The 25,041-nt window shown below is 40.5% G+C and overlaps 1 protein-coding gene across 13 annotated transcripts in view; it reads right to left on the reverse strand.

The window, feature by feature from the left end:
- Positions 1 to 1,020: 1,020 nt before the first annotated feature.
- The window catches only part of Setx (senataxin), an 87,486-nt gene continuing 63,465 nt past the window's right edge, over positions 1,021 to 25,041 (reverse strand). For 12 of the 13 annotated variants that reach the window (XM_078048509.1, XM_078048508.1, XM_021723660.3 and 9 more), the window contains 11 exons: positions 23,937 to 24,038; positions 23,723 to 23,838; positions 22,606 to 22,677; positions 19,581 to 19,730; positions 17,716 to 17,823; positions 14,343 to 14,530; positions 13,498 to 13,590; positions 11,831 to 11,995; positions 7,717 to 7,815; positions 6,160 to 6,247; positions 1,021 to 2,429 (listed from right to left, as the gene is read on the reverse strand). In XM_078048509.1, coding sequence (XP_077904635.1) covers positions 1,707 to 2,429; positions 6,160 to 6,247; positions 7,717 to 7,815; positions 11,831 to 11,995; positions 13,498 to 13,590; positions 14,343 to 14,530; positions 17,716 to 17,823; positions 19,581 to 19,730; positions 22,606 to 22,677; positions 23,723 to 23,838; positions 23,937 to 24,038 — 1,904 coding nt within the window. In that variant the 3' untranslated portion in view covers positions 1,021 to 1,706. Of the gene's footprint in view, positions 2,430 to 6,159; positions 6,248 to 7,716; positions 7,816 to 11,830; positions 11,996 to 13,497; positions 13,591 to 14,342; positions 14,531 to 17,715; positions 17,824 to 19,580; positions 19,731 to 22,605; positions 22,678 to 22,776; positions 23,179 to 23,722; positions 23,839 to 23,936; positions 24,039 to 25,041 lie in introns of those variants that run through there. The other variant, XM_078048514.1, reaches the window with a different exon arrangement.

The following is a 25,041-nucleotide window of genomic DNA, read 5'->3' on the forward strand; positions in this document are numbered from 1 at the left end:
CAAGATAGCAGAAAGTAAGCTGAAAGGTCACATGAGGTCTCTTGACCAAGGCACGGGGAGGAAGCCCACAGAGCCATGGCCCAGGCACAGCAGGGCTCACCCAGCCCGACCAGCTCTTCCCTGCACCCAGGGCCCAGGGCAAACTGTACTCGCAAACTGGAGGCAGCGGCTGACCCAGGGCCTAAATGCTCTTAGAAGGTGAGCTCCCTGGTTTCAGGAATGTCCCACTGACATTCATCAGGCATCCAGGCACCCGCGGGAAAGACACAGGTGATGGAACAGAAAACTCCAACTCTCTTCAAGGCTCTTTAAAACCTGTGTCAGCAGAATTTCTAACACAAAACCCTTTTTGCTGAAAAAGCGGATGCAAAGAAAATTTAAAATAGTGCACATTTATCTTCAGGTATTTGTGTTCCTGCCCCAAAATCAAGTTAATGGGCTGCACAGAATTAACTGTAAGTGACTGGTTATTACAACCGTCAGGTAAACAACTTTGGAAATTTGGACAAAATCAGGCATGACAGTTGGCACTCCCTCCCTATCCTGAGCCAGTCCTCTTGCCACCCTGCTTTCCTCCCACAGGGACCACCAGCTCCACAGAATCAGGGCCGCCGACCGCACATGGCCCTTTCACCCTTGGATGTCCCAAAGCCAATAGGAATCGGTCAGCTCTCTGCCTGGTTCTAAACTCTTCTTTGTTACCCTTCTTTTTAAAGGAGTCTCTTTCCTGCCTAAAATACTCTGCAGGGCCTACTCCAATGGTTACCATGCTGCCTGGAGACTGGGATTTGCTGGGAAGGGTTGACTTTCCCTGGTAACCCACCAAAAGCTCTAACAACCCACCCGAGTTGATTCTTCTGTGGCAAACCCAGTCCTCCTTATCCGGAATTCAGTAACCACATCCACAACCGTTTGCAGGTGCATCTGAATGGTGCTTCAAGAACTTCTTCCATCTCTTATTCTAGTATTTCAGGAAGTATAAGAATTTCATCCAGAGAACAACATGTACTCTACAACAGGTAAATGAATCAGATATTTAATACCCTGTGCCAAGGTGCCTGGTCTAAAAATGCAAACACCACATAAGCAGAACTTTACCTAGCATAACTGATCCTCAAACATCCCCAGGAAACTCCAGTTGTTTTATTTAAGAAGAGCTAGAGGCATCTGATCCACTAGCACTAACTCAGATTATTCCAAATCATCTCAGCTGTTAAGGAAACTTGTCTTGCCATAGCAATGGCTGAAAGGACCTGCCTCCTCTAGCTCCCTTCCCACCCTCCCAGCCCAATCCCCACATGAAGTTTGTTTTGTTGAAAATGATTAACATTTAAGCAGGGGAAAGAAAAGCGGCCTACTAGATTAAATTTTAAAAGGATTTTGTTATTTGCTATACAAATATACATTTCAACTTTTACAACATCCACTTCAGTCTGACCTCCTCTTTTATAGAACAAGAGATCAACATTTTGAGTCTCTGACTTCAAGGACATTATCACAGACACACAAACACCCTCTGAAAGCTTTAGCAACTGACAGGAATTACTGAAGATGACCAAAGGCTCAGCTGTTAGGATGCAAGCCCATGTTTTCCCACAGCACAAACTCCTTTCAGGAAGAGACGGTCTTGTCCAGATGGTCCTACTAGCTGGTCACCTTGAGTTTACAATACCGCCTGTGGCTGGCAGTGCAGGCACCTGGCTTTGCTATAAAAGCTTCCTCTTCTTGGAATAGCTCTCCTCTTTCTCCAGTCTCCTCTTTGTATGATATGAGACAGAGCCATGCTTCTCCTGTTCCCCCTCACTGAAAGCCCTGGTCTCTCTCCTGTGACAGAGCCCTGCTTCCAGATCACATTTGCGTTTACTTGTGGAAGCATCCGAGCTCGCAGCTGGAGGCTCACCCGGCATGGGAGGTGTGTGGTTGCTCTGCAGGGGCAGTTTAGCAGCAGACAGTGGCAATGCACTGCCAAGGTCCTGGTGAGTTACGGGAAAGCCTGGCTCTCCCAGGGGAGATGTTGCTCCAGGATGCTGGGGGCTCAAGGGCTGTGGATCTCTTAGGAATTTTCCCTTGGCATCAGCACCCAATCTCCTCAGCAGTCGTGGGTCCCGAAGTCGGTCCTGAAGAGGAGGCCTTTCAGGGTCCTTTGAGGTCACAGTAACAGCAACTTCCCTGCAGTCAGAGGGTGTGTGGTATACAGAAGATGCAAAAGATGTCTTGGCAAATTCACTGTCTAGCTTGTTGCTGGGCAAGCCACCTTGGGGTCTGGACACCTCTGGGGCGATGGTAGGTGGGTGCGTCAGACTCCTCTGTAGCACAGGCTTAAGTTTCAGAATCTTCATTGCATCATGTCTATAGTTTTTGTCGCAGGTTTTAATGATGGCACCACGCTTCTGAGCATCCTGAATCAGATGATTCCAATGCTGGTTTTCCTTGAAACAAAAGAAAGGTCGAAACGATTATACCCCAAAGAAACACTCCTATGGATGGAGACCACGGAGTTCCAACATTCATTTCTGAACAAATGATACATATACTTTTATGCATAGATTCTCAACAATGCATTACTCATCAGACAAGGCTGAAGGAAAAAAGTAAATTCAAATACATAATGACAGACAAAAACTTTGACTATTCTCACAACTGTTACTCACGCTGCAAGGTGATGTACCATCATGCAGCTCTGCACTACTCTCTGGAAACTTCATGTAGCTAAATTCCCATGAAAGAAAAAATAAAACTTCAGCTTCTGTGAAAAACTCAGCTTCTGTGCCCCGTTTCAAGTGTGCAATGGTCACACACTTCTAATAGCTACTGCACTAGATGATGCAGGCATAGAACACTCCCGTCCCCGGGGTCCTTTGTATAATGCTGGCCTAGGGTACTGCCTGCCCTTGGCAGAGCTGATATTCGGCAGCAGGAAGGCTTGGTCTCAGAAGGCAAGCTTGAATGCAGGTGGCTATTCTAGAAAGAGGCACAGAGCTTTACTGGCTTCCCAAAGGCCTCCCAAGCCCCAAAGATAGAAAACATATTAACTGACTGAGATAGTATCCCACAGGTATCACCCAATTTCCTGACTCTTTTCTGGAGCTTAACCATGAGAAACACAGCTAAATGAGTAACAGAACAACAGGTTTCTCTTTTCCCTTTATAATTTTCTCCAATAGTAATTCCTGATTTACAACCACTAGAACTCGAGTGAGTCACTTTACTAAGAACAAACAAGGGAAGAGATTAAAGGAAAAGAAAATGGACAGCGACCCTCATATGGGATCCTACTGAAAGGTGGTTAGGGCAGTGGGGCTGCAGTTCTGCTTGCTATATACAGGGGCTTGGTAAAGTCACTTGACCTCTCTGAGCAACTTTCCTCAGTATAAAAAATAGGAATAATACCTCATTTAATATTCACATTTCACCACTCCTGACTGTGGGCTGCCTCTTGGCCAAGCAGCAGTTTCCATGTGCTGATGCCAGGCAAATTCATGACTCAGCAACTCTAACTCCTTTTTAGTCAATGTATCATTTACAGATCTTCTCTGAAAACCTTCCATGGACATCATCTGAATGACACAAGAAAGCTACCACTACCTGGGGAGTGGAATCAGGGGTTCTAAGACAGCCCTGGAGAAAGTGGCGGTGCTCTCTGAGGAAATGTTGATCCACCAACCTTTTAGGTGGATGAGGAGGACACTGACCCTAGGAACTGGATCCTGAAATATCCAGGATCCTGAAAGTGAAATCCTTTCAAGAATATCTTGACCTATTCATTTCACCTGTACTTTTGCTTTTATGTACGCTTTTGTATGCTTTATGTATGATCTTGCTTTTATGTATGCTCAGAGTGAAATGATAAACACTTGTCTCAAGTCCAAGACAGCAAAAAATGAGGATTCCAAGTGCGAGTCAGCGCTGCGTCACAGCCCAACAGCAGCACACAAGGGCAGTGTGCACTGTGCTTGATGGCTTCCTGGGTCCAGGGGTCAGTCACGTGAGCAGGGTGGGTGACGCAGCGAGGGCCATGCGGGCAGCCAGGTCTGGTGGCTCAACTCTTCCTCCTGCTGGGAGGCCTCTCCAGAGTCTCAGTCTGTGGCTGAGACACACGTGGAACAGATGGCCTTGCTGTTTTTGCCAAGAATATCATACCTAAATTGGCACCTAATCCAATCCTAAGAGCACAAAAATAGTTTTAAGGAGGGACTATTAATCTTGGCTTCTCAGAGGAGACCACCAAGTGCTTTCATGACTGATTCCATTTTCATGAGAAAAACAGAGCTAAAGAATTGGCGGGGGGGGGGGGGGGGGGGGGCTGGGGATGTGGCTCAAGTGGTAGCGCGCTCGCCTGGCATGCGTGCGGCCCGGGTTCGATCCTCAGCACCACATACCAACAAAGATGTTGTGTCCGCCGAGAACTAAAAAATAAATATTAAAAATTCTCTCTCTCTCTTTAAAAAAAAAAAAAAAAAAAAAAAGAATTGGTGGGGGGGGGAGGAGGGGTTGGCATCAATGGTGGGCAGGCAGGTGGGACCCAAGAACAACAAAACAAGTCAGGTGGAAGCCTTGCCCTGGCCTCCCCGCTCTCTGCAGTGCTGGCCTGGGTGGTGCTCTACCACGGGCCACTCCCTATCCTCCCTCAGTGAGCTGCTCTTTGTAGCACTGCCTCCCCAGAGTGAAAACACCCAGGCCATCACAGGGAGGCCAGCGGCCAGCAAATTCATGGAAGTACGAACCTGGGGTTCCCAAAGACTACACCCCTATACTGAGGATTGAATCCAAGGGGCTCTACCACTGAGCTACATCTCCAGCGCTTTGCATTTTTTATTTTTAGACAGGGTCTTGCTAAGTTACCCAGAAGGGCCTCAACCTCCAATCCTTCTCAGCCTCCAGGTTGCTGGAGTTACAGGTATGTACCAGCACTCCTAGCTTGTAATTGTTTTATTTTTAATTGCTTTATTTCTTCTTCTTCCTTATTTATTTATTTTTTGTGGCATTAGTGATAGAACCCAGGGCCTTGTACATGCTAAGGCAAGTGTTCAATCATTGAGCTTTATCCCACTGCCTCATGTAAACATGTTAACATTTACCAATCTTCAGCAATACTAAAAGATTTTTTTCATATCAACTTAAAAATAGGGACATAAAAATTAGAAGTACATAGCTTCTAAAACTTCCTATAAGGGATATACAAACAATGGAGATCTAGTAAGAAAAGGGGTACATGAGATAGAAGGTACATTTGAATGCCCTCTAGTGGTACTAACTAAAATGAAAGGCAAAATTCTGAGTTTCCTTCTAAGATGACTTTCAATAACAACAAAATCTCAAAAGTCATCAGCCCTAGCGACCAAGAGCAAGTACGTGCTGCATCTTGCTGTGACTCCACCAATGACAGCCTCTCACTTTACTACAGAGGCTTGGCTCACACTCCCTGCAAAGAAGCAGAGGAACTCTGAAGGCAACGACTTCAGCAGATGCAGGCTCAGGGCTCCAGGTGGCTCAGGACAGATCGGAGCACACCTTGTGCCACATTTGCTCAGTGTTGACTAAACATTAAGCACTGAGCTAACATGCATAGGTGTGATCCCACAGATGTGGGATCATTTTAAAAAGGTACCCTGAGAACCTAGTGGAAATACCAGGGCTGAGAAAGGGTAAGTGGCTTATGTGTACACAAAAACTTCCAGGGAGGGGCTGGGGATGTGGCTCAAGCGGTAGTGCGCTCTCCTGGCATGCGTGCAGCCGGGGTTCGATCCTCAGCACCACATACAAACAAAGATGTTGTGTCCACCAATAACTAAAAAATAAATATTAAAAACTTCTCTCTCTTTAAAAAAAAAAAAACTTACAGGGGAAATTTTTTTTTTTTAAAGAGAGAGTAAGATAGGATAGAGAGAGAGAGAGAGAGAAAATTTTTAATATTTATTTTTTAGTTCTCGGCAGACACAACTTCTTTGTTGGTATGTGGTGCTGAGGATCGAACCCGGGCCGCACGCATGCCAGGCGAGCGCGCTACCGCTTGAGCCACATCTCCAGCCCTACAGGGAAAATTTACTGGAGGACATTATAACTTTTATTTGCATTTTGATGGAGAAATAAAAACAAAAACCCACTGATAGTAACAATGGGCAAACTTGAGCTCCCTTTAGTCCCCAAAAATGTACCTACCATCAGAGTCCTCAAATGCCCGAGGATGAAGAGGCTGTACTTGGCTCGTGTAATGGTGACATTCAATCTCTGCAAACTGGCCAGGAATCTAAGCAACAAAAAGAAGTTACTTCTTCTTAGAGAAAAGCCTCACACATTTGTTTAAAGGAGGCAGGTGGCATTTAAGACAACTCCTGTGCTCCTTTCAAGTCTTTTGAAGACAGTGAGTTCTTAGCCTTTTTGTCCCAACCCAGCACAGAAGCAATTCCCACTAAAAACAGTAAACAAACGTCAATCTCCTACTCTGACTTGGATATAAAATTTAACAGTATGACTTTTAAGTCTGAAAAATATCTTTAAAAAATCATTTCAATTATTCATTCTTAAATTTAAGTACATTTAAATTGTTGAACTATTGTGGAACTAGGGCAGAAACACAAACATCAGTCAGACAAATTAATAGAAATAAAATGGGAAAGAATTGACCACTTACAAAACAACTCTGTGGTAAATGGCCTCTGTGTGTACATGCAGCCCATCCCAATTATGGACAAAGATCACTTACATTACTAATTATAAGAATAAACAAATTTACAACCTGTAAATTCCATTGAATTGAACCCAGGAGTGCTATACCACTGAGCCACATCCCCAGCCCTTTTTATTTTGAGGCAGGGTCTCACTAAGTTGCTTAGGGCCTCACTAAATGGATGAGGCTGGCTTTGAACTTGTGATCCTCCTGCCTCAGCATCCTGTGCCACTGGGATTACAGGTGTGTGCCACCATACCCAGCTCCCTCTGTATCTTATGAGAAGGAACAGAGAGTGATATGAAGAGTTACAGGCCTGGAGCTCAAGGGAGTCCTGAGCATCTGTAACCAGTAAATAAACTGCTAGCAGTTTAGGCTACTAAACTAAGTCAAAGCAGGAAAACAGAAGAGGGAAAAACCGTTTATGACACATACCATGTGGGACACACATATCTTGGAAAGAAATACACTTAATCTAGCTGTTATTTCTTATTAAATGAAAGAACAGAGTCACACTATGGAATGGGCTAACATACAAGACATCAAGGAAAGCCAACCTAACAATAGATCTATTTTACAATAAAGAAACCTTCATGATATTATAAAAGTTTTCATAAAAAAAGTTAAGAGATGGGACTGGGGATGTGGCTCAAGCGGTAGCGTGCTCGCCTGGCATGCGTGTGGCTCGGGTTCGATCCTCAGCACCACATACAAAGATGTTGTGTCTGCCGAAAACTAAAAAAATAAGTATTAAAATTTCTCTCTCTAAAAAAAAAAAAAAAAAAAGAGAGCAAAATAATGGTGTTTTCCAACAGTGATAGATGATAGATCTAATCCTAAAGGCAGCCAAGCACGGTTGCACACTCCTGCAACCCCAGAAACTCAGGAGGCTGAGGCAGGAGGACTCCAAGTTTGAGGCCAGACTCAGTAACTTAGTGAGACTCTGCCTCAAAATGAAAAATAAAAAGGACTGGGACATAGCTTAATGGTAGACTGTCCCTCGGCTCAATTCCCAGTACAAGAAAAAGGGGACCGTAACAGCTACTCACCCAATTGAGCCCTGCATGGTATTTGCCCTGACACATGTAACAATGACACAGTCCTTCTGACGACCCTGGAAGGCATCCACAGTGTCCACTTCTGCTGGTCTATTTGCAAAAGAAAGACATGTTTACAGACAAACTATTAAATATTAAAACAGAGTCACATTTTAAAGCCTTTTCTTTTTTCGTGCGATTCTTAGCAGTTAGTCTTAACTGCACTATGTCTCACCCCTGTGCCCTGGCAACCATAAATCTCCTTTCTGTCTCTAAATTTTCTTATACCCAAAACTTACAAATGGAAGCATAAAACATGTGATCCTCTGGCACAGGCTTCTCTCCTTTAGCCTCACCATCCAAGACTCATGCATTGCTAGCCCATGGCACCATTCCTTCCTCTTTTGACTAGTATTTCATGGTAGACATACCACAACTTAGCCGTTCACACCGGATGGGCACTTGGGCTAGTTCTGGTGTATGACTACTACAAATCATGCTGCTACGAATACTCATGCAAAAGCTTATGGGTGAACACCTGTTCTAGTCTGTTGGGTATACACCTAGGAGTGGAACTGCTAGGTCCTGGGGTAACTCTATATTCAACTACTTGAGGAATCATTAAATTCCTTTCTACATTCACTATTTTACCTTTTCACCAGCAACGCATCAGGGTTCCATTTTTTCCACATCTTCCCCACTTTTTTTTTTTGTCTGGGTTCTTTTTTTTAGGTGATCTTAGTTGATGTGAAGTGGTATCTTGGGGTTTTGATTTGCATTTCCACAGTGGCAAATGACACAGCATCTTCTCATGTGATTATTGGTTGGGTTTATATCTTCTTTTGAGAAATGCTTATTCAAATCTTTTGCCTATTCTTGAAATTACTGAGTTGTTATAATTCTTTAAGTATTCTAAGTATCTTTATGAAACCAGGGCCTTGTGCATGTAAGGCAAGCACTTTGCCACTGAGCTATAGCCCCAGCCCCTAGGGTCTTAACAGATAAATGATTTCCAAGTATTTTCTATTTGAGGGTTGTTTACCCACTCTGGGTGTGAGGCTAGGGATGGAACCCAGGGCCTCATGCATGCTGGATAAGCACTCTATCGCTGAGCTATACCTTTCCACTCTTTGACACTCAGAAATATTTGAATTATTATTATTTTTTTTGTGTGCTGGGATTGAACCCAGGGATGCTTTACCATTGAACTACATCCCCAGCTCTTCTTTAAATTTATTTTTTTGAATACTGGAGATTGAACTCAGGGGCACTCAACCCTGACCCGCATCCCCAGCCCTATTTTGTATCTTGAGACACTGAGTTGCTTAGTTCCTTGCCATTGCTGAGTCTGGCTTTGAACTTGTGATTCTCCTGTTTTAGCCTCTCAAGGTACTGGGATTACAGGCATGCACCACCATGCCCTGTCTCTTTTTACTTTTTGAGATGAGTTGTTTAGGGACTAAGTTGCTGAGGTTGGCCTTAAACCTGCAATCCTTCTGCCTCAGCTTCCTAAGTCACTGAGATTACAGGTGCACACTACTACTGCATATAGCCAAAAAGCTTAATTGTTATGAAGTCCAATTAGACAATGAGCCTAAGGCCTTCCTTCAAGCGCTCTATCACTTAGCTACACCCCAGCCCTTTTTATTTGTTGAGACCAAGTTGTTTAGGGCTTGCATCAGTCTCCTGAGTAGCTGGGATTATAGGTGTGCACAACTAGGGCTGGCTTCCTTAAAAGTTTTATAGTTAGGGTTAGCGCTCTATCACTTAGCTTAATCATCTCCCTAGAAAAGATACTTGGAATCTTTTTCTAAAAATTTTAAACTTTATTTATTTTTGGATTTGTTATAATATATTCATATGTGCACACAAACAGTATATTTTGATCAACTTCATTCCCCAGCACCTCCCCTTTCCTTCCCTCCCTCTCCCATCCTCTTCTTCTATTCTACTGGCCTCCCTAATTATTTACTATTTTTTTAAAATATTTAAAAAAATTTTTTAGTTATAGGTAGACACATACCTTTATTTTGTTTATTTATATGTGGTGCTGAGGATCGAACCCAGGGCCCCACATGTACTAGGTGAGTGCTCTACTGCTGAGCCACAACCCTAGCCCACCCCTATATTTTTTAAAAAAAGTTGTTCTAATTAATCATGTCAATAGAATGCATTTTGACACCTGTACACAAATGGAGCACAACTTCGCATTCCTCACACCAGTAGTGTAATCATACATGTATGTAGGGTAATAATGTCTCATTTGTGTCCTTCCCATCCCACAGCCCCACCCTTCCTCTCACTCCCCTCTGCCCAATCCAAAGTTCAGGTACTTGGAATTTTGAGAGATTATCCTATCAATGTGGGGAGTCCTATTATCTTAACATCTTCAGATCCTTGAACACAGATGTCTTTCCATTTATTTTGGTGTTTTAAAATTTCTTGCAATGTTTGCAGTTTTCAATGTATAAATCTTAACCTTATCACTTCTTTGGTTATATTTATTCCCTAATTTATTCATTTTGATGATACTGTAAATGGAACTGGTTTTATTTCCTTTTCAGACTAATCATAATGTATAGAAATGCAACAGATTTTTATATATTGACTCTGCATCCTGCAACTCTGCTCTGTTTGTTCATAAGCTCTAGCTGTTTCTCTGAATGGTTTCCATAGGGTTTCTAAAAATAAGACATGCCATTCACAAAGGTTTTTTTTTTGTGTGTGTGGTGGTGCTGGGGATTGAACCGAGGGCCTTGTGCATGCGAAGCAAGCACTCTACCAACTGAGCTATATCCCCAGCCCTATTAAGAAAAAAATGTTACCTCTTTCTTTCAGATATAGATGACTTTTGTTTTTCTTGCTCAACTGCTCTGGCTAGAATCCCTAGTATAATGTGGAAAAGAAATGGGAAGAGCAAAGATCCTTCATGGTCTTAGGAAGAAAGGCTGTCTAGCTTTCCTAGATGTCTTCTATTAGATCAACAATTTCCTACTTTGTTCAATGTTTTTATCATAAAATGGTATTGAATTCTGTCAAATGCCTTTTCTCTGTCTACTGGGATAGTCATGTGGGTCTCTTACTCTATTAATATATATATCACACATATGTATGAATATCACATTAGTTTCCATATGTGGAACTAACCGTGCACTCCTGGATAAATCCCACTTAGTCATGATGTACTATCCTTTTAATATGCTGTTGACTTCAGTCTGCCACTCTTGTTTAGCATTTATGCATCTATAAAGGATATCAATCTACAGTTTTCTTGTGATGTCTTTTTTCCCTGGCTTTGGTATCAGGCTGAATTTTGCCCTCATAAAAATGAGTACTTGCCTTGCATGCAAAAGGCCATGGGTTTAATCCCCAGCTACACACACACACACACACACACACACACCCCAAAAAAAAAGAGTTTAAAAGTGTTCCACTTCTTGGATCCAAGGACTGGTGTTCTTTATTCTTATTTATTTTTTTAATTTGGTAGAATTCACGAATGAAGGCTGGTCTTGAGTCTTTCACTATCAGGAGGTATTTGATTACTATCTCCACCTTTTTACTTGTTATATACATCTGTTCAGATTTTCTCTTTTTAATAGAGTCAATTTTGGTCATCTCTGGGTTAAAAAACTCTTGAGGATATATATATATATATATATATATATATATATATATATATATATACTTATTTCAGTTGTTGATGAACTTTTATTTTATTCACTTATTTATATGTGGTGCTGGAAATCAAACCCAGTGTCTCACCTATGTGAGGCAAGCACTCTACCAATGAGCCAAATCCTTGAGTTAATGGATTTCTAGTATCTGATCCTTAATTTTCACTCTACATAAAAAACTACATATATTCAAAATGAAATATGATTTTACTAGTCTCTCTAGAATTAAAATTCAGGTCAGCAAATCATGGAACTAAAGTGAAAAAATTGTGGAGATTTTTTTAGCCAGTTCCACTGTCAAGCACAATGTTGACATTCCAACTGGCAGGAGGTGCCCGTCTCCAGGGCCCAGGACCCACCCAAGAAGTCTAGGGAAGCTGGTGTTCCAGGCTCCTTCTGCCCTGTTACCACTTCACCACTGCCCAGAAACAGATGTAAATATATCTCACCCTTTCCGATCAAACTCTTTGTCCAAATCCTTCTGAATCATTGTCTTCTGAGCCTTGTAATGGGTTATTATGCCAATGTTTCGAAAAGTGACGTCTCTTCTTTTGTCTTTAATAAGTTTAATTATTTCCATCACCAATTTTATTTCTTGAACATTTACATATGAGCTAAATAAGATTTAAAAAAAGGACACATGAAAATTAATAGCATTCTAATTGCTAACAAGTCCCACGTAGTTTGCTTCCCAATACAATGAAGGGCAAGCAAGACAGACTCTCTCTTTTATTCAGCCAGGACTGACTCCAGGAGGATGTTATAATGACCATTAATATTGGACATACAAATAAGCATAAAACTGCACAGTGAAACATGAAGATTTAGAAAGGAGAGAGTATGGAGTCAAATGAAGTTTAGTCACCAGTATTTCCACCTGTTAAAACACAGATAGCAGTAGTGAGAGCCACAGTATCTATAATAATGAGAATATACACAATGAGTAACACCATTTAAGAATCTGCTACCCGCAACACACTGAGAAAGAGCCTGGAATGTGTATCTTCCTTAATTCCCCATCACTGGCCATGTACCATGGGGCCAGGAAAATGCCACCTGCAGAGGATAGATATGGACACTGTGACCCCAGAGTTGAACATGGGAACCTTGCTGGCCTTTCTGCACTCCCAGCCCATCCCCCAAATTATGTGTTCTCTCACTGGTACACCAGACCCAACACACACCAATACCGAGGGACAAACTTCACCTGCACTGTATGCTTGAGGCTGTTCCCGTCTTGTTCTACAAGTCTCAGATAAAAACCCACTATTCTCACTCCCAGTCTTACTATCTAGACAACCCTGTCACCCAGTGATGTCTTCCAACCCCTGAAATCGTTTTCTTGGGTTGCTTCCTGGGTCAAGCCTCTCTGGTCAATATTACTCCTACAAGCTGTCAGGGCATTATCTGTAATCTGACAGCCGACTCCTTCTCTGTCTTAACTTCTGTACTGAACGTTTCCCCTTCCCCCTCTTTACCTTAATACCTGCTTCTCATCTGAGGATGGTACCTGCTCTGCAGTCCTTTCTGGCAGAGTGGAAGCTGCATTTCCTACCTCACGTTGGGGAGGCAGTGTTTGTGGGTTAACAAGTGCTGCCTTGGGACTATTCCTCCCCTGCTCTCTCATAAGAATCCCTGGCTCCTCTGATATCTCCGCTTCTTAGCAATACCACCACTCCTTTCTGCTGTTAATTACAAACAGCCTGAACATGGTCCCTTATTCCTCACCCCAGATCCTTAAAGTATCCCACCCAACTTTTGTCTCTACTTCCTTACTCCCACTCCAACTTTAATTCAAATGAATCTGTCTTTTCCTTCATGGCATTCAATGCTTCTGAAATGACCACTCATCTAGGAGACTGCCTGATTAACATCTGTCTCCCCCTCAGACCACAGCAGCCTCGCAAAGGGGCTTGTCTGCTTCACTCACTGCCCCAACTCCACATGTGGCTCCTCAAGTAGGAACATCACCCCTTGACACAGAGAAAGGACAAGCTCTTGACAGTGCTCTGGCACGAAGCAGAGATGTGCATGGGAAACATTTTTAACACAAATCTAAATCGGAATAATGTAGAATTCTGAAACCTTCACTGGGGAATAAAGAAAGAGAACATACTCATTATCCCGTCTTTCTGAACCGTCTCCAACGTCAAATACAAGGTAAGGTTGGAATGGCCAGTCTGATGAACATCGGTTGGTTTCAGTCAGCCTATAGAAAAGCAGTACCATTCAGAATGTAGGTTACAAGTACAAATTTTATTATTATTACCACCATTGTGTGTGTGTGTGTGTGTGTTCGGGAGGGTGCAGGGACTGCAGAAAGTAAGGGAATAAAAGAGACTTTCTGGTAAAACATACAAAATAGATTTTACTTCTATTCTGGTGCTAGGAAAAGTGATCATTATTATTTTTTTTGGTGGTGCTGGAGCCTTGTGCATTCAAGGCAACACTCTACCATCTGAACTATATCCCAGCCTTAGGCAAAGTGATTTATATAATCAAAATGTAGAACAATTGTGACTGGGAAGTTACTCATAACACTAACAAAAAAGCAACCCACAGAACACTATGTAGAGTAAGGTTCAGTTTTTTCCCTCAAAATTTAAAAAGAAAGTAAAAGACATGCACAGAAAGACTGGAGGGCTGGGGCTACAGCTCAGTGGTAGGCATATAGCCTGAGGCCCTGGGTTCCCGCTCCAGCACCAGCACCTCTACCCACCAACATGAGACTGGAAAGAGAGGCTGAAACACCTTCAGTGATTACTTCTGGGTAGCATAAATATGGGTGAGTTCTGGCCCTTCTCACTTTGTTCATCTGCACTTGATCTAGTCAACATGTTGGCACCAATTATTAGAGGAAATTAATAATAAAAGTTAAGGACAGTTAAATGGCTATTTAAACAGTTAAACCTACAAAAATTAATACACAAAACAAAAATTTACAAGCAATGGGAAACCCACCTATTTGTTTTCAAACTTCTGTTATAAACATAATTAGAAGGGAAGAGACATATATCTGGATGCATCCTGTACTGAATAGTGAGCTGTAAAATCGGCAGTCTGCCAATCGTGTTCTGCTCTACTTTCTCTTCCAGCAGTTTGTAGAAGCGAGCCATCATTGACTGGTCATAGCCATACTCCTGTGCTTTCTAAGAGGGGGAGAAATACAGCAATAATTTAAAAAAAAATTGTTTATACTTTTTGCACAGCTATAAAAGCAACTACTGAGCTCTAATATGAATATGGCAGTTCAGGTGGTATAAGATTACCAACAATCACAGATTCAGAGAAAGGAGATGTGTCTGGTTCTGATTCTCAAAAAATCTTGAATATAAATTGAGTTATGTGGGGATGTAGCTCAGCTGGTAGAGTGCTTGCCTCGCACGCACAAGGCCCTGGATTCAATCCCCAGCACCACCAAAAAATAAATAAATAAATAAGCTGAGGTACTTTCTCCTTTTTTAGAAAACCTACACACTGTTTAGAAAGGGACATGATCTTGGAAATGAACACAACCAGTGCTATTGTGATGTTAACAAAAGCCATCCAAAAAAATCAATGATGAAGGAAGCCAAGAAATTTAATGCAAATTTTAACAATTATTTCTGGGGTATACCCTTCATTTGTAGAATCACTGAATGCCATTATAAGACCCGTATCTTCATTCACTCATGTAGTATGTACTGAACATCTACAATCTAGAGTACTAAGACTGCTAAGGTAAACCACATCAAGTCTCACAGAACCTACATTCTAGTGGGGGAGCAGACTGCAAACACACTGAAATGATTTCACAAATCAAATACTGAGCTACAACCAGCACTGTGAAAAACCATGATATAAATGACAAATGAAGAAAACTGTCTTAATGCTATCACAGTTAGGCCTTGGGGTATAATTTTCAATGACAGCATCATTCAGAATTCTAAAAATCTTCTTGAGTGACGCTGAAGATATTTGCTTTGAAGAAGTCTGTGTAAAACTTGAATAAGGCTGCTTTACAACCTATGATACTGAACAACAAAGCCATTCTTCTTAATATATACTTTTTATTTATATGTTATTTTGAATAAATTTTTGTAATTAAAATTATTATTACCAGAAATTTGACAGTTTCATCTATATCCCCCAAAGTTTTTATTTATTTGAATTAACCCCAAATCTAATTTAGAATCTTTGGGAAATCAGAGAAAGAACTTATATAGGATAGCACATCGAACTCAAGGAAAAAAACCTTGAGTCCATTCTACAAAATGACATAGATTTATTTATATATTCTGACATAAAAGAATGTCCCTGGATCTATTTACTGATTGAAAGAAAGCCACTGTGCATAGAACTATCCCACCACACTTAAAACAAAATCCTACTTATAAACACACTCAGGCATACAAACCTTATAACCACCTTATACTGTTATTTCAGTGACTTGTCTGTTATTCACTGGAACAGAAGCTCCAGGAGGGCAGGAATTCTGTCTGTTTTCTTCACTATTATAACTCCACATCTGAAACAGTGCTGAATTATGCTGGCACTCAACACACACACACTGAAAAGAATGAGTAAGTGTGCAGAGACTATCCTCAAACATCTGGTGAAACACTACTCACAGTAATTACCCTGGAAAGAGATGGCTAGAAAGGCATTGTATGGAAATTAACTTTGTAATAAACTTCCCTCAATAAGCCTGTTCTATTTGTTTGATAATTAAAAAGCAAAAATAGACAGATTTTTACCATTCTTGCAGTTTTTATCAAGCATCAAAGTAGGCAGTCAAGTCGAAACCAACTAACAATTCCTTCTCACTGCATGCTGAGGCCCCTCCAGAAGTAACATCAAGTAAACTCTGGGAGCCCTACATGATATGGGAGAGCTGTGGTAGTGCTCACTCTTCACTCTTCTCCATGAGCAAAGCCACAGCCGCTCTTCCCATAAACACAGGCTTTCACTCGGAGACAGGTGTGTCTCTGGGCTACTAGCCTGCTCATGTACCTGTGCTCAGATGTCACACAAGGGGTTGTGCTATGCTTTTAAATAATTTGAAGGAAAAAAGCATTAACAAAAACCACATGCCAATTATGTCCCAAAATTGAAAAGAAATACTCTGAAAATGACCCTTTCCAAGGGATTACAAGGCCACTACTCTTTTATTACTACTCTCATATTTGTATAAATTATGCATCAGTAAAGAACACACTAAATTTCAAAACTACGGTCTAGGCCTATTCAGATGACCCCAGCCGTCTACTGAACGCCAGCTGTGATGTCCATCCCTGGGAGGCACGTTAGTAGGAGTAAAAAAAGCCTGGATGGACTGCAATCCAGGTACACACTCCCTGTAAGCTGGATCTACAACAAGGAAGATTTCTTTTTCTGTTACCTTCACTTTCAAATGATGTGAGGGCATAGCTGTTTTCTTGTTCAATGAAAGAGAGAATTCTAAAATTGAATATGTATCCCCAAATAATTTGTTTATGGTGCTTTCCTCAAATTTGTGCATAATTAAATATATCAGGAAGGCTCGGATTCTTTTTCTTGCACCATAAAGTTTTTCTTTTATGTTTTAGTGTTTGTGTTATTAAAATATACCAAATATAAGCCGGGCGTGGTGGCGTGTGCCTGTAATCCCAGCGGCTCAGAGGCTGAGGCAGGAGGATAGTGAGTTCAAAGCCAGCCTCGCAACAGTGAGGTGCTAAGTCACTCAGTGAGACCCTGTCTCTTAAATAAAATATTAAAAAAAAGGCTGGGGATGTGGCTCAGTGGTAGAGTGCCCTTGAGTTCAATCCCTGGTACAAAATAAAATATATCAAATATAGCCCTTAAAGTAGCTGCAGTTTTCCCTTTCCCTGGAACACTGGTGCACATGGACTAGTCCATCTAGGATTCCTGTCTCCAATGCTTACGTGCTCTAAACCCCAACCATAATTAAGCCCAACAATTGACAAAGGGACCCTAGCAGAGATTTTTACTTATTAAGACTCAGACAAGCACTTATTCTGTTTTCTCATGTCCTACTATATTTTACCATATAATCACCATGGATTTTATGCCAATTTTTTATTTTTTTGCAAAAAAATTGGGTATAATCATAATGAGATGCTTAAAAAAAAATTGTCAGTGTTACTTAAAAATCATTTACTGCTTAACTGTCTTTGATGCAAGATTAGGATACATAGAATGCCTGCGAATATGTGCTAATGCAGTGGTGATGATTATGCAGTGAAATATGGCATTTTCCATCCATACAAGAGATGGCAATCTAAGAAAGAACCACTTTCTGAAAACCGACGACAAAAAAGCCCCTTCAACTTTTGTACAGAACAATGCAACGCACCATGGAAATGACTGTGGGAGGGAGCTGCTTGGGGTCGCCCACCAGGATGAGCTTATTGCAGCGGTGAATGAGCGGTGTGAGAGTCTCCACTTCACAAGACTGCCCGGCCTGGATGAGAGCAGAGGGAAGAAGCAGTCTTAGTTACCTTTGCTACTTGTTTATCCACCATTCATAAAAGTACCACACCATTTCTATACCAGAGAGGAGGTTTTTTTTTTTTATGAGAAAACAAAAAAACAGCTGGGCACATAATCCTAGCAGCTAGGAAGACTGAGGCAGGAGGATCATGAATTCAAAGCTTCAGCAAGGGCGAGGCACTAAGCAACTCAGTGAGACCTTGTCTCCAAATAAAAATACAAAATTAGGCTGGGATGTGACTCAGTGGTCAAGGGCCCTTGAGTTCAATCCCTGGTACCCCCCAAAAGAAAAAGAAAAAAAAAAAAAAAACACAACAGGGGCTGGGCTCAGTGGTGGAGCGCTTACCTAGCACGGGTAAGGCACTGACTTTATCCTCAGCACCACATAATAAATGTTAAAAAAAAAAAAAAAAAAGAAATGAAAACAAAACAACAACAACAAAAATCAAATTTTCTAAGCACAATTAAAACAAAACAACATATTTTTTGAAATTAGCCACAACAGACACTACTATCACTTGGGAACCAGCAAATTATAAGGTTATGCACGTTCTAGGTTTGTGTTCTTTGTTCCAGCTGGACATGAAGCTGGGAAAATTTTTTCCGCTCTGAAATTCTTTTAGAACTTTCATCTCTGAAGTTCAAGAGATACACTAGGTGTTGTGTATCTTTCCTCCCTGTCCTCAATAGGATGCTTCAATCACGACATTCAAGTTTCTCTTTAATCCAGTGGCATTTTCTTCAATTATTTCATAACTTCCACTTTCTCTATTTTTTCATTTTGGCAAATATTGTTTTAAAATTTATTTCTATTTTTTATTTTTTTTGGTGGGTGGGGGGGCACTGGGGATTGAACTCAGGGGCACTCGACCACTGAGCCACATCCCCAGTCCTATTTTTGTATTTTATTTAGAGACAGGGTCTCACTGAGTTGCTTAGCCCCTCACTTTTGCTGAGGCTGGCTTTGAACTTTGTACAGTTATGAGCATAACTGTACATATTTCTGGGGTACGATTATTGGATCTTGGATCTTTTGGATCAATTCTCTGTTTCTCATATTCCATACCTTTCCTGACTTTTCATTCTGGAAAACAGCAATTACCCAATAAAGGTATGCTAAATGAAAATAAACTAAGAATAAAGGATGTTAGCTGTAAACACTAAGGCTGAAAGTCATCCGAAGTTATAAATAAAAAAACCAGAGATGATTTAAAGCACAAAGGAAGAAGTATGTAGGTTAGATACAAATAAGTACTTCTAAAGGTAACCAGAGATTTCAAGTAGGATTTAAAAAGTCACTCAACAAGGATTTTGTTAAAAAAACAATCAGGCATCCTTAAAACTGCACTCCCAAACTGGGTGGTGCATGCCCATAATCTCATCAGCTCAGAAAGCTGAGGCAGGAAGATCACCAAGTTCAAAATCAGCCTCAGCAATTTTGCAAGACCCTAAGCAACTTAGGGTCTTTAAAAAAAAAAAAAAAAAAAAGAGGGCTGGGGATGTGGCTCAATCCTCTGGTACCAAGGGGGAAAGAGTACAATCCAATACTGGAAAGGCAGTTTCATTAGAGTGGACCATTAACAGCATATTACAATGTAAGAAAATACACATATAATGGCAAGTAGAAATCAGATGTTAAATATTTTATTAACATCTCAGCACCTACAATTATTTAGGACTCACTCCTCACAGCACAAGTCAAAGCAGTGTGGCCAAATGCTCACTGACCTCATCTACGATTACACAACTGAAGGGGACACCCCCCTGCCCTCGAAAAGCAGACTCCAGCAGCAAACCACCACTTGTGCTCAGAGTGCAGCAGATGATATGGGACTCCAAAATGATGATGCTCTGTGTTTTCTGTGGGCGACCTTGAACCTAAGGGGACAAAGAGAGGTCCATCACTCCCAGTTGTAAATAAACCCTAACCACAATAGGATTATTTACTATAAATCACCCACTATTTTAATTTTAATATATTTTTAAAATATTTATTTATTTATTAGTTCTAGGCGAACACAACATCTTTGTATGTGGTGCTTAGGATCAAACCCTGGCAGCACGCATGTCGGGAGAGCGCGCTACCGTTTGAGCCACATCCCCAGCCCCAATTTTAATATTTTTTAATTTTTAATACTCATTAAAATTTAGGGGACGCTTCTGATCTACAAAACAGCAGGACAGCATTCAAGATAATCAGAAGCTACCAAAAAGAACACTGTACTTTGCAGTCTAAGCTCAAAATATGACTTAGGCATAGGTATATTTTTAAAAATTATTTACAATTTGATTTGGTCAAAGTAGATTACAATGCTTCTTGTAGCCTGATGTATAAAAGCAGGCATCAGCACAAGTAGACATTAAATAATTCTGAGTTGTGAAGCAATTATCTGAATAAAACCAGGATTAGAACTAAGCTCGAATGAACATTTTTCTCTTAGTTTTTAAGTATCTACTATAATATTGTAGCTTTATAAAAGCTAGTACCAACAAAAATGCCTGTGAACCAGACAAATATTTTACTTCCACAGTAAGAAAAACCACCTTGGTCTACCTCTCTGATGAAGGCCAATAGGCACGACACCTCACACTGTATACCAAGTTCCTTTAGCACTCAAGTTAATAAACTGACATTCTTATTAGAGGTTCAGTTTGCCTAATTTGGCTACGTGGAATTAACGACTCATCCCACTGGATTTCAAAGTATGTACGTGAGCTTTACGAACAGGGTGCAAACAGGGCCCTCCAGTGCACACAGGTGAAATACTGTCAGAAACTTTTCCTCTCAGCCATTCAGAAAATAACCTGTCACACACAATTTTAACAGACCATAGGAAAATGAACTTCATCCTTAAATTTGTAAAGATTAATTTGGGGCTCATTTTAATTTTTTTAAAATATTTTTTCTTTTTTGTTTTAGGTGGACATAATATCTTTATTTTATTTTTATGTGGTGCTGAGAATCAAACCCAGTGTCTCACACTTGCAAGGCAAGTGCTCTACCACTGAACCACAACCCAAGTCTTCACATAATTTTTTTAGTTTAAATAAAGAAATTGTAAATGGAAATATGAATTAAATTGAACTGCTTTTTCTCAACTCAAAAATACTAACACTAGCGGTTGCTATTGCCCTCTCCCCCTTGAACCTGCTTGACTTGATAAGGCTACATTCTAATGATCACCTGGTTCAGCCTAGCTTCAATTAGTCTAATTTTTATCTAATGTTTTTACATCCAAAGGATACTGAGAAACAGCTATATAGTTAGTTCTCTGTACCTGTGAGGTCCACATTTAGGAAGTCTACCAACTGTGGACTAAAAATATCTAGTGAAGAAAATGCATCCATACTGAGTATGTACAGGCTTTTTCTCCTTGTCATTATTCACTGAAAAATACAGTTGGGAAACTATTTACAAAGCATTTACATTATATTGGATATTATAAGTCATCTATCTATACATGAATGAGCATAGGTTATATACAAGAGCATCCTAAGATTTTGGGGTGTGTGTGTGTGTGTGTGTGTGTGTGTGGTGTGTCCTGGAAGATAAGCACAAAGAGCATGCTTTAAGCCAAGAATGGGGCGGGGCATCAAGCTGTCCTTATGCCCAGCCCTAACTTAGTGAGGCCCCAAGCAACTTAGACTCCATCCCCCAAAATAAAAAGGGCTGGGGATGTAGCTAAGTGGTAAAATGCCCTTGGGTTCAATCCCAAGTAACCCCCCACCCCCCAAAAAACCAAAAAACAAAAATCAAGACAGAGTGGAACTCTAGAGGCCTCACAGTTGCCACCCTTGTCCCAAAACTCACACATGTGGTTTTCTTTCTTTCTAAAGGAAAAAACACCCACATACCTAGATTCATCAACTATTCATTTGGGATAGTAATTATCATAATAATTGTTTTTTGCAGGAGGTAGGAAAGAGAAAGAAGGCACATTCTAAGAGGTATTATTCATATATATCCAGGTCTAAAAGAGGAAGAAAAACAAAACAAAACAAAAAAACTACAATCACCTCTTTCTTAGAAATATCAGAACGTGCAGGGCATGGTGGCTCATGCCTGTAATCCTAGTGGCTCAGGAGGCCTAGACAGGAGGATCCCAAGTTCAAAAGCCAGCCTCAGGGCTGGAATTGTGGCTCAGTGTTAGAGTACTTGCCTTGTATGTGAAGCAATGGGTTCAATTCTCAGCACGGTGTATAAATAAATGGATAAAATAAAGCTCCATTAAAAAAAAAAAAAAAAAAAAGCCAGCTTCAGCAAAAGCAAGACCCTAAGCAACTCAGTGAGACCCTGTCTCTAAATAAAATACAAAACAGGGTGGGGGATGTGGCTCATGTGTCCCTGAGTTCAATCCCCTATACCCTCCCCACCCTGGAAAAAAAAAAAAAAGAAATCTCAGAATGTGCAAATTCATTCATTCTTGGGTTAAAGGAAGAAAGGTAGATTATTTTTTTTTTTTTTCCAATTCTGTAGGTGTTTGCACAATGAATACTTTTAAAAATACAACTTGAGGGGCTGGGGATGTGGCTTAAGCGGTAGCGTGCTCGCCTGGCATGCGTGCGGCCCGGGTTCGATCCTCAGCACCATATACAAACAAAGATGTTGTGTCCGCCCAAAACTAAAAAATAAATATTAAAATTCTCTCTCTCTTTAAAAAAAAAAAAAATACAACTTGAAAAACGCCCTTAAGTTGTGTGAACTATTTCATAACATGAGAAAACAAGAAAATGCCATAAGTGAAGTACTTACCTCTTTAATTTTAGAAGCAAGTTCTTGCCTTTCTTTTGAAACTCTAGCAATTTTTTCATCTAATTCTTGCCTCTGGAAGAAAATCAGAATGCCATCATTAAAACTAAACTCAGCACATCACAGTGCTTTCCAATGGACTGTTCATATGTGAAAAGAATGAGCCTAAAAATATTTTACCAATGACAAAACTTAACCCAGCTTGTTTTCTCTTTACCAGTTAAGTCTGGACCCACTCTCGGCATTGCTGGGCAAGACACAGTCATGCATGCTATTTGTCTGCTTAGCATTCTACCCCTGGGGCATCATTCCTCCACTCATCTCCAGGTGGTTCAAATGAGGTTGTCAATCACACCCCAACCATTCCTCCAGCCACAAGATGAGCACACAATACAAGGCTGGCTGGCAAATCATGGCACCCATTCCCTTAATTACAGGGATTAGACCTGCTTGGCTACCCAGGGACTAAACAGAGTACTTCCTTGGAACTGATGCATAGATGCTGGGAGAGAGACCTTCTCTGGGGTTTCTAAGCTGGGATGGTGGAGCCCAGAGAATGCTGGCACTTGTCTTCTCCTGGAGAAGAAATGGTGACACACAGAGAAAAACAGATCAAGGGGTGGAGAAATAATATCATTTGAGCCTCTGGATCCAGCCATATCTGAAGCTAATCCACTCCTGGATTTCCCAGGTATATGAACCAATAAATTTTCTTCTTATTTAACCTAATTTGAACTGGGTTTAACTTACAACTGAATGACACCTAATAAATTCAGTGTACCTTTAATATAATTTGGCCTATGGGCCAAATTCAATACACCATCTGGTTTTGCACATAAATACATACAGCACATCCATTTGTTTACACATTATCTATGATGGCTTTCCAAGTACAACAGAGCTCAGTAGCTGCAACAAAGAGCAAATGGCTCAAAAAGCCACAAATGTATATTCCTGCCTGTACAAAAAGCTTGCTAACCCCTGATATAAGGCATACCACTTTTGTATACATCTTTACATATGAATCATGCCATTTGCCAATAAAATGACATAAAATCCTCATAAACTGTGCATCTCTGCATTATCACTAAAGATCAAGCATTAAGAAATGTTTCCATACCTGTATTTCCCGTCCTCCTCGGCACAGAGCTCGCTGGCGTGAAAGCTCATCAAGCTGATGATCTAGATACTCTTTTCTTCTATGCATCTCCTGAACATGAGAAGGTAAGTCTTTTTCTAAAAAATAGAAAAGAAAAATCACATGCTAATTCGAACAATATCTTTACCACACAAAGGAAACAAAAACACAAGGGTATGCCATATTTAGCACTTACTCATTCTGTGGTTGACTTGGCTGTCCAGACTGAATTTCAGGACCTCATTGTTAATAGACTTTTCTGGACCCAGTCGTACTAAATTAATATCACCACAGTTTCCTGTTGATAAAAATCACAGTTAAAGGGCTGGGGTGGTGGTTCAGTGGTAGAGCGCTTGCCTACCATGCATGAGGCACTGGGTTAGATCCTCAGCACCACATACAAAACAAAGATGTTGTGTCCACCGAAAGCTAAAAAATAAATATTAAAAATTCTTTCTCTCTCTCTCTTAAAAAAAAAGATATTGTGTCCACCTGAAAAACTAAAAAATAAATATTTTTTTAAAAAACACAGTTAAAGATTAATAAGGACACTATCAATAAATCCTGTCTCCATAAATAATATCTATTTCTAAGCAAATATATTAACAGTCAGAAAGGGGTTAACACAAACTGTTAACTAGGTAGCAGGGGCCACAACAGATTCTCAAATTCAGTGCTGTTTCAGATATTCTTCTCAACAACCCCACAGGGCGAGTACTTATCACTTCTACCTAATAAAAGCCAGCAAGATTACATAAATAGTACACTGCAGAGCTGAGATTATATTATACTAATGCTTTTTCAAATTATGTTCTGTGTAACAATCACAACAAAATACTTGGGAAATGGTAAGTTAAAATAAAGCAGTTTTCTTAACCAAAGACTATTTCAAGGATTTTCATGTATGACTATGTATTTGAATTTCCAAAACAATCTTATTTGATAATCAAATCCTTTTTTGCAGAATACTCAGAAAGGTTTTAAAACTATGCTCCAGGGACTGAGGAAGTTAGTTTAGCATGCTCAAGGCCTTGGATTCCATATCCAGTACCACAAAATATAAATAAAACTATGCTTCCTGTTATATTTGAGGGACACAAGATGATGAAAATTTCACAAATGGTAAACATCATATAGCTGGCCAATTTATTAACCAATTTTAATTTCTGGTTACCACATTTTATTATTTTTATTTAAATAGTTCTAAAGGCATCAAAGGGATGGGTTAGAGCAACCCTACAGATTCATTAGCACTTTATTCCTACTGATACACCACATAGATGCCTGTTCACTGTCCTTCC

This window comes from Ictidomys tridecemlineatus, chromosome 4, assembly GCF_052094955.1.
Source record: "Ictidomys tridecemlineatus isolate mIctTri1 chromosome 4, mIctTri1.hap1, whole genome shotgun sequence".
Classification (NCBI taxonomy): Eukaryota; Metazoa; Chordata; class Mammalia; order Rodentia; family Sciuridae; genus Ictidomys; species Ictidomys tridecemlineatus.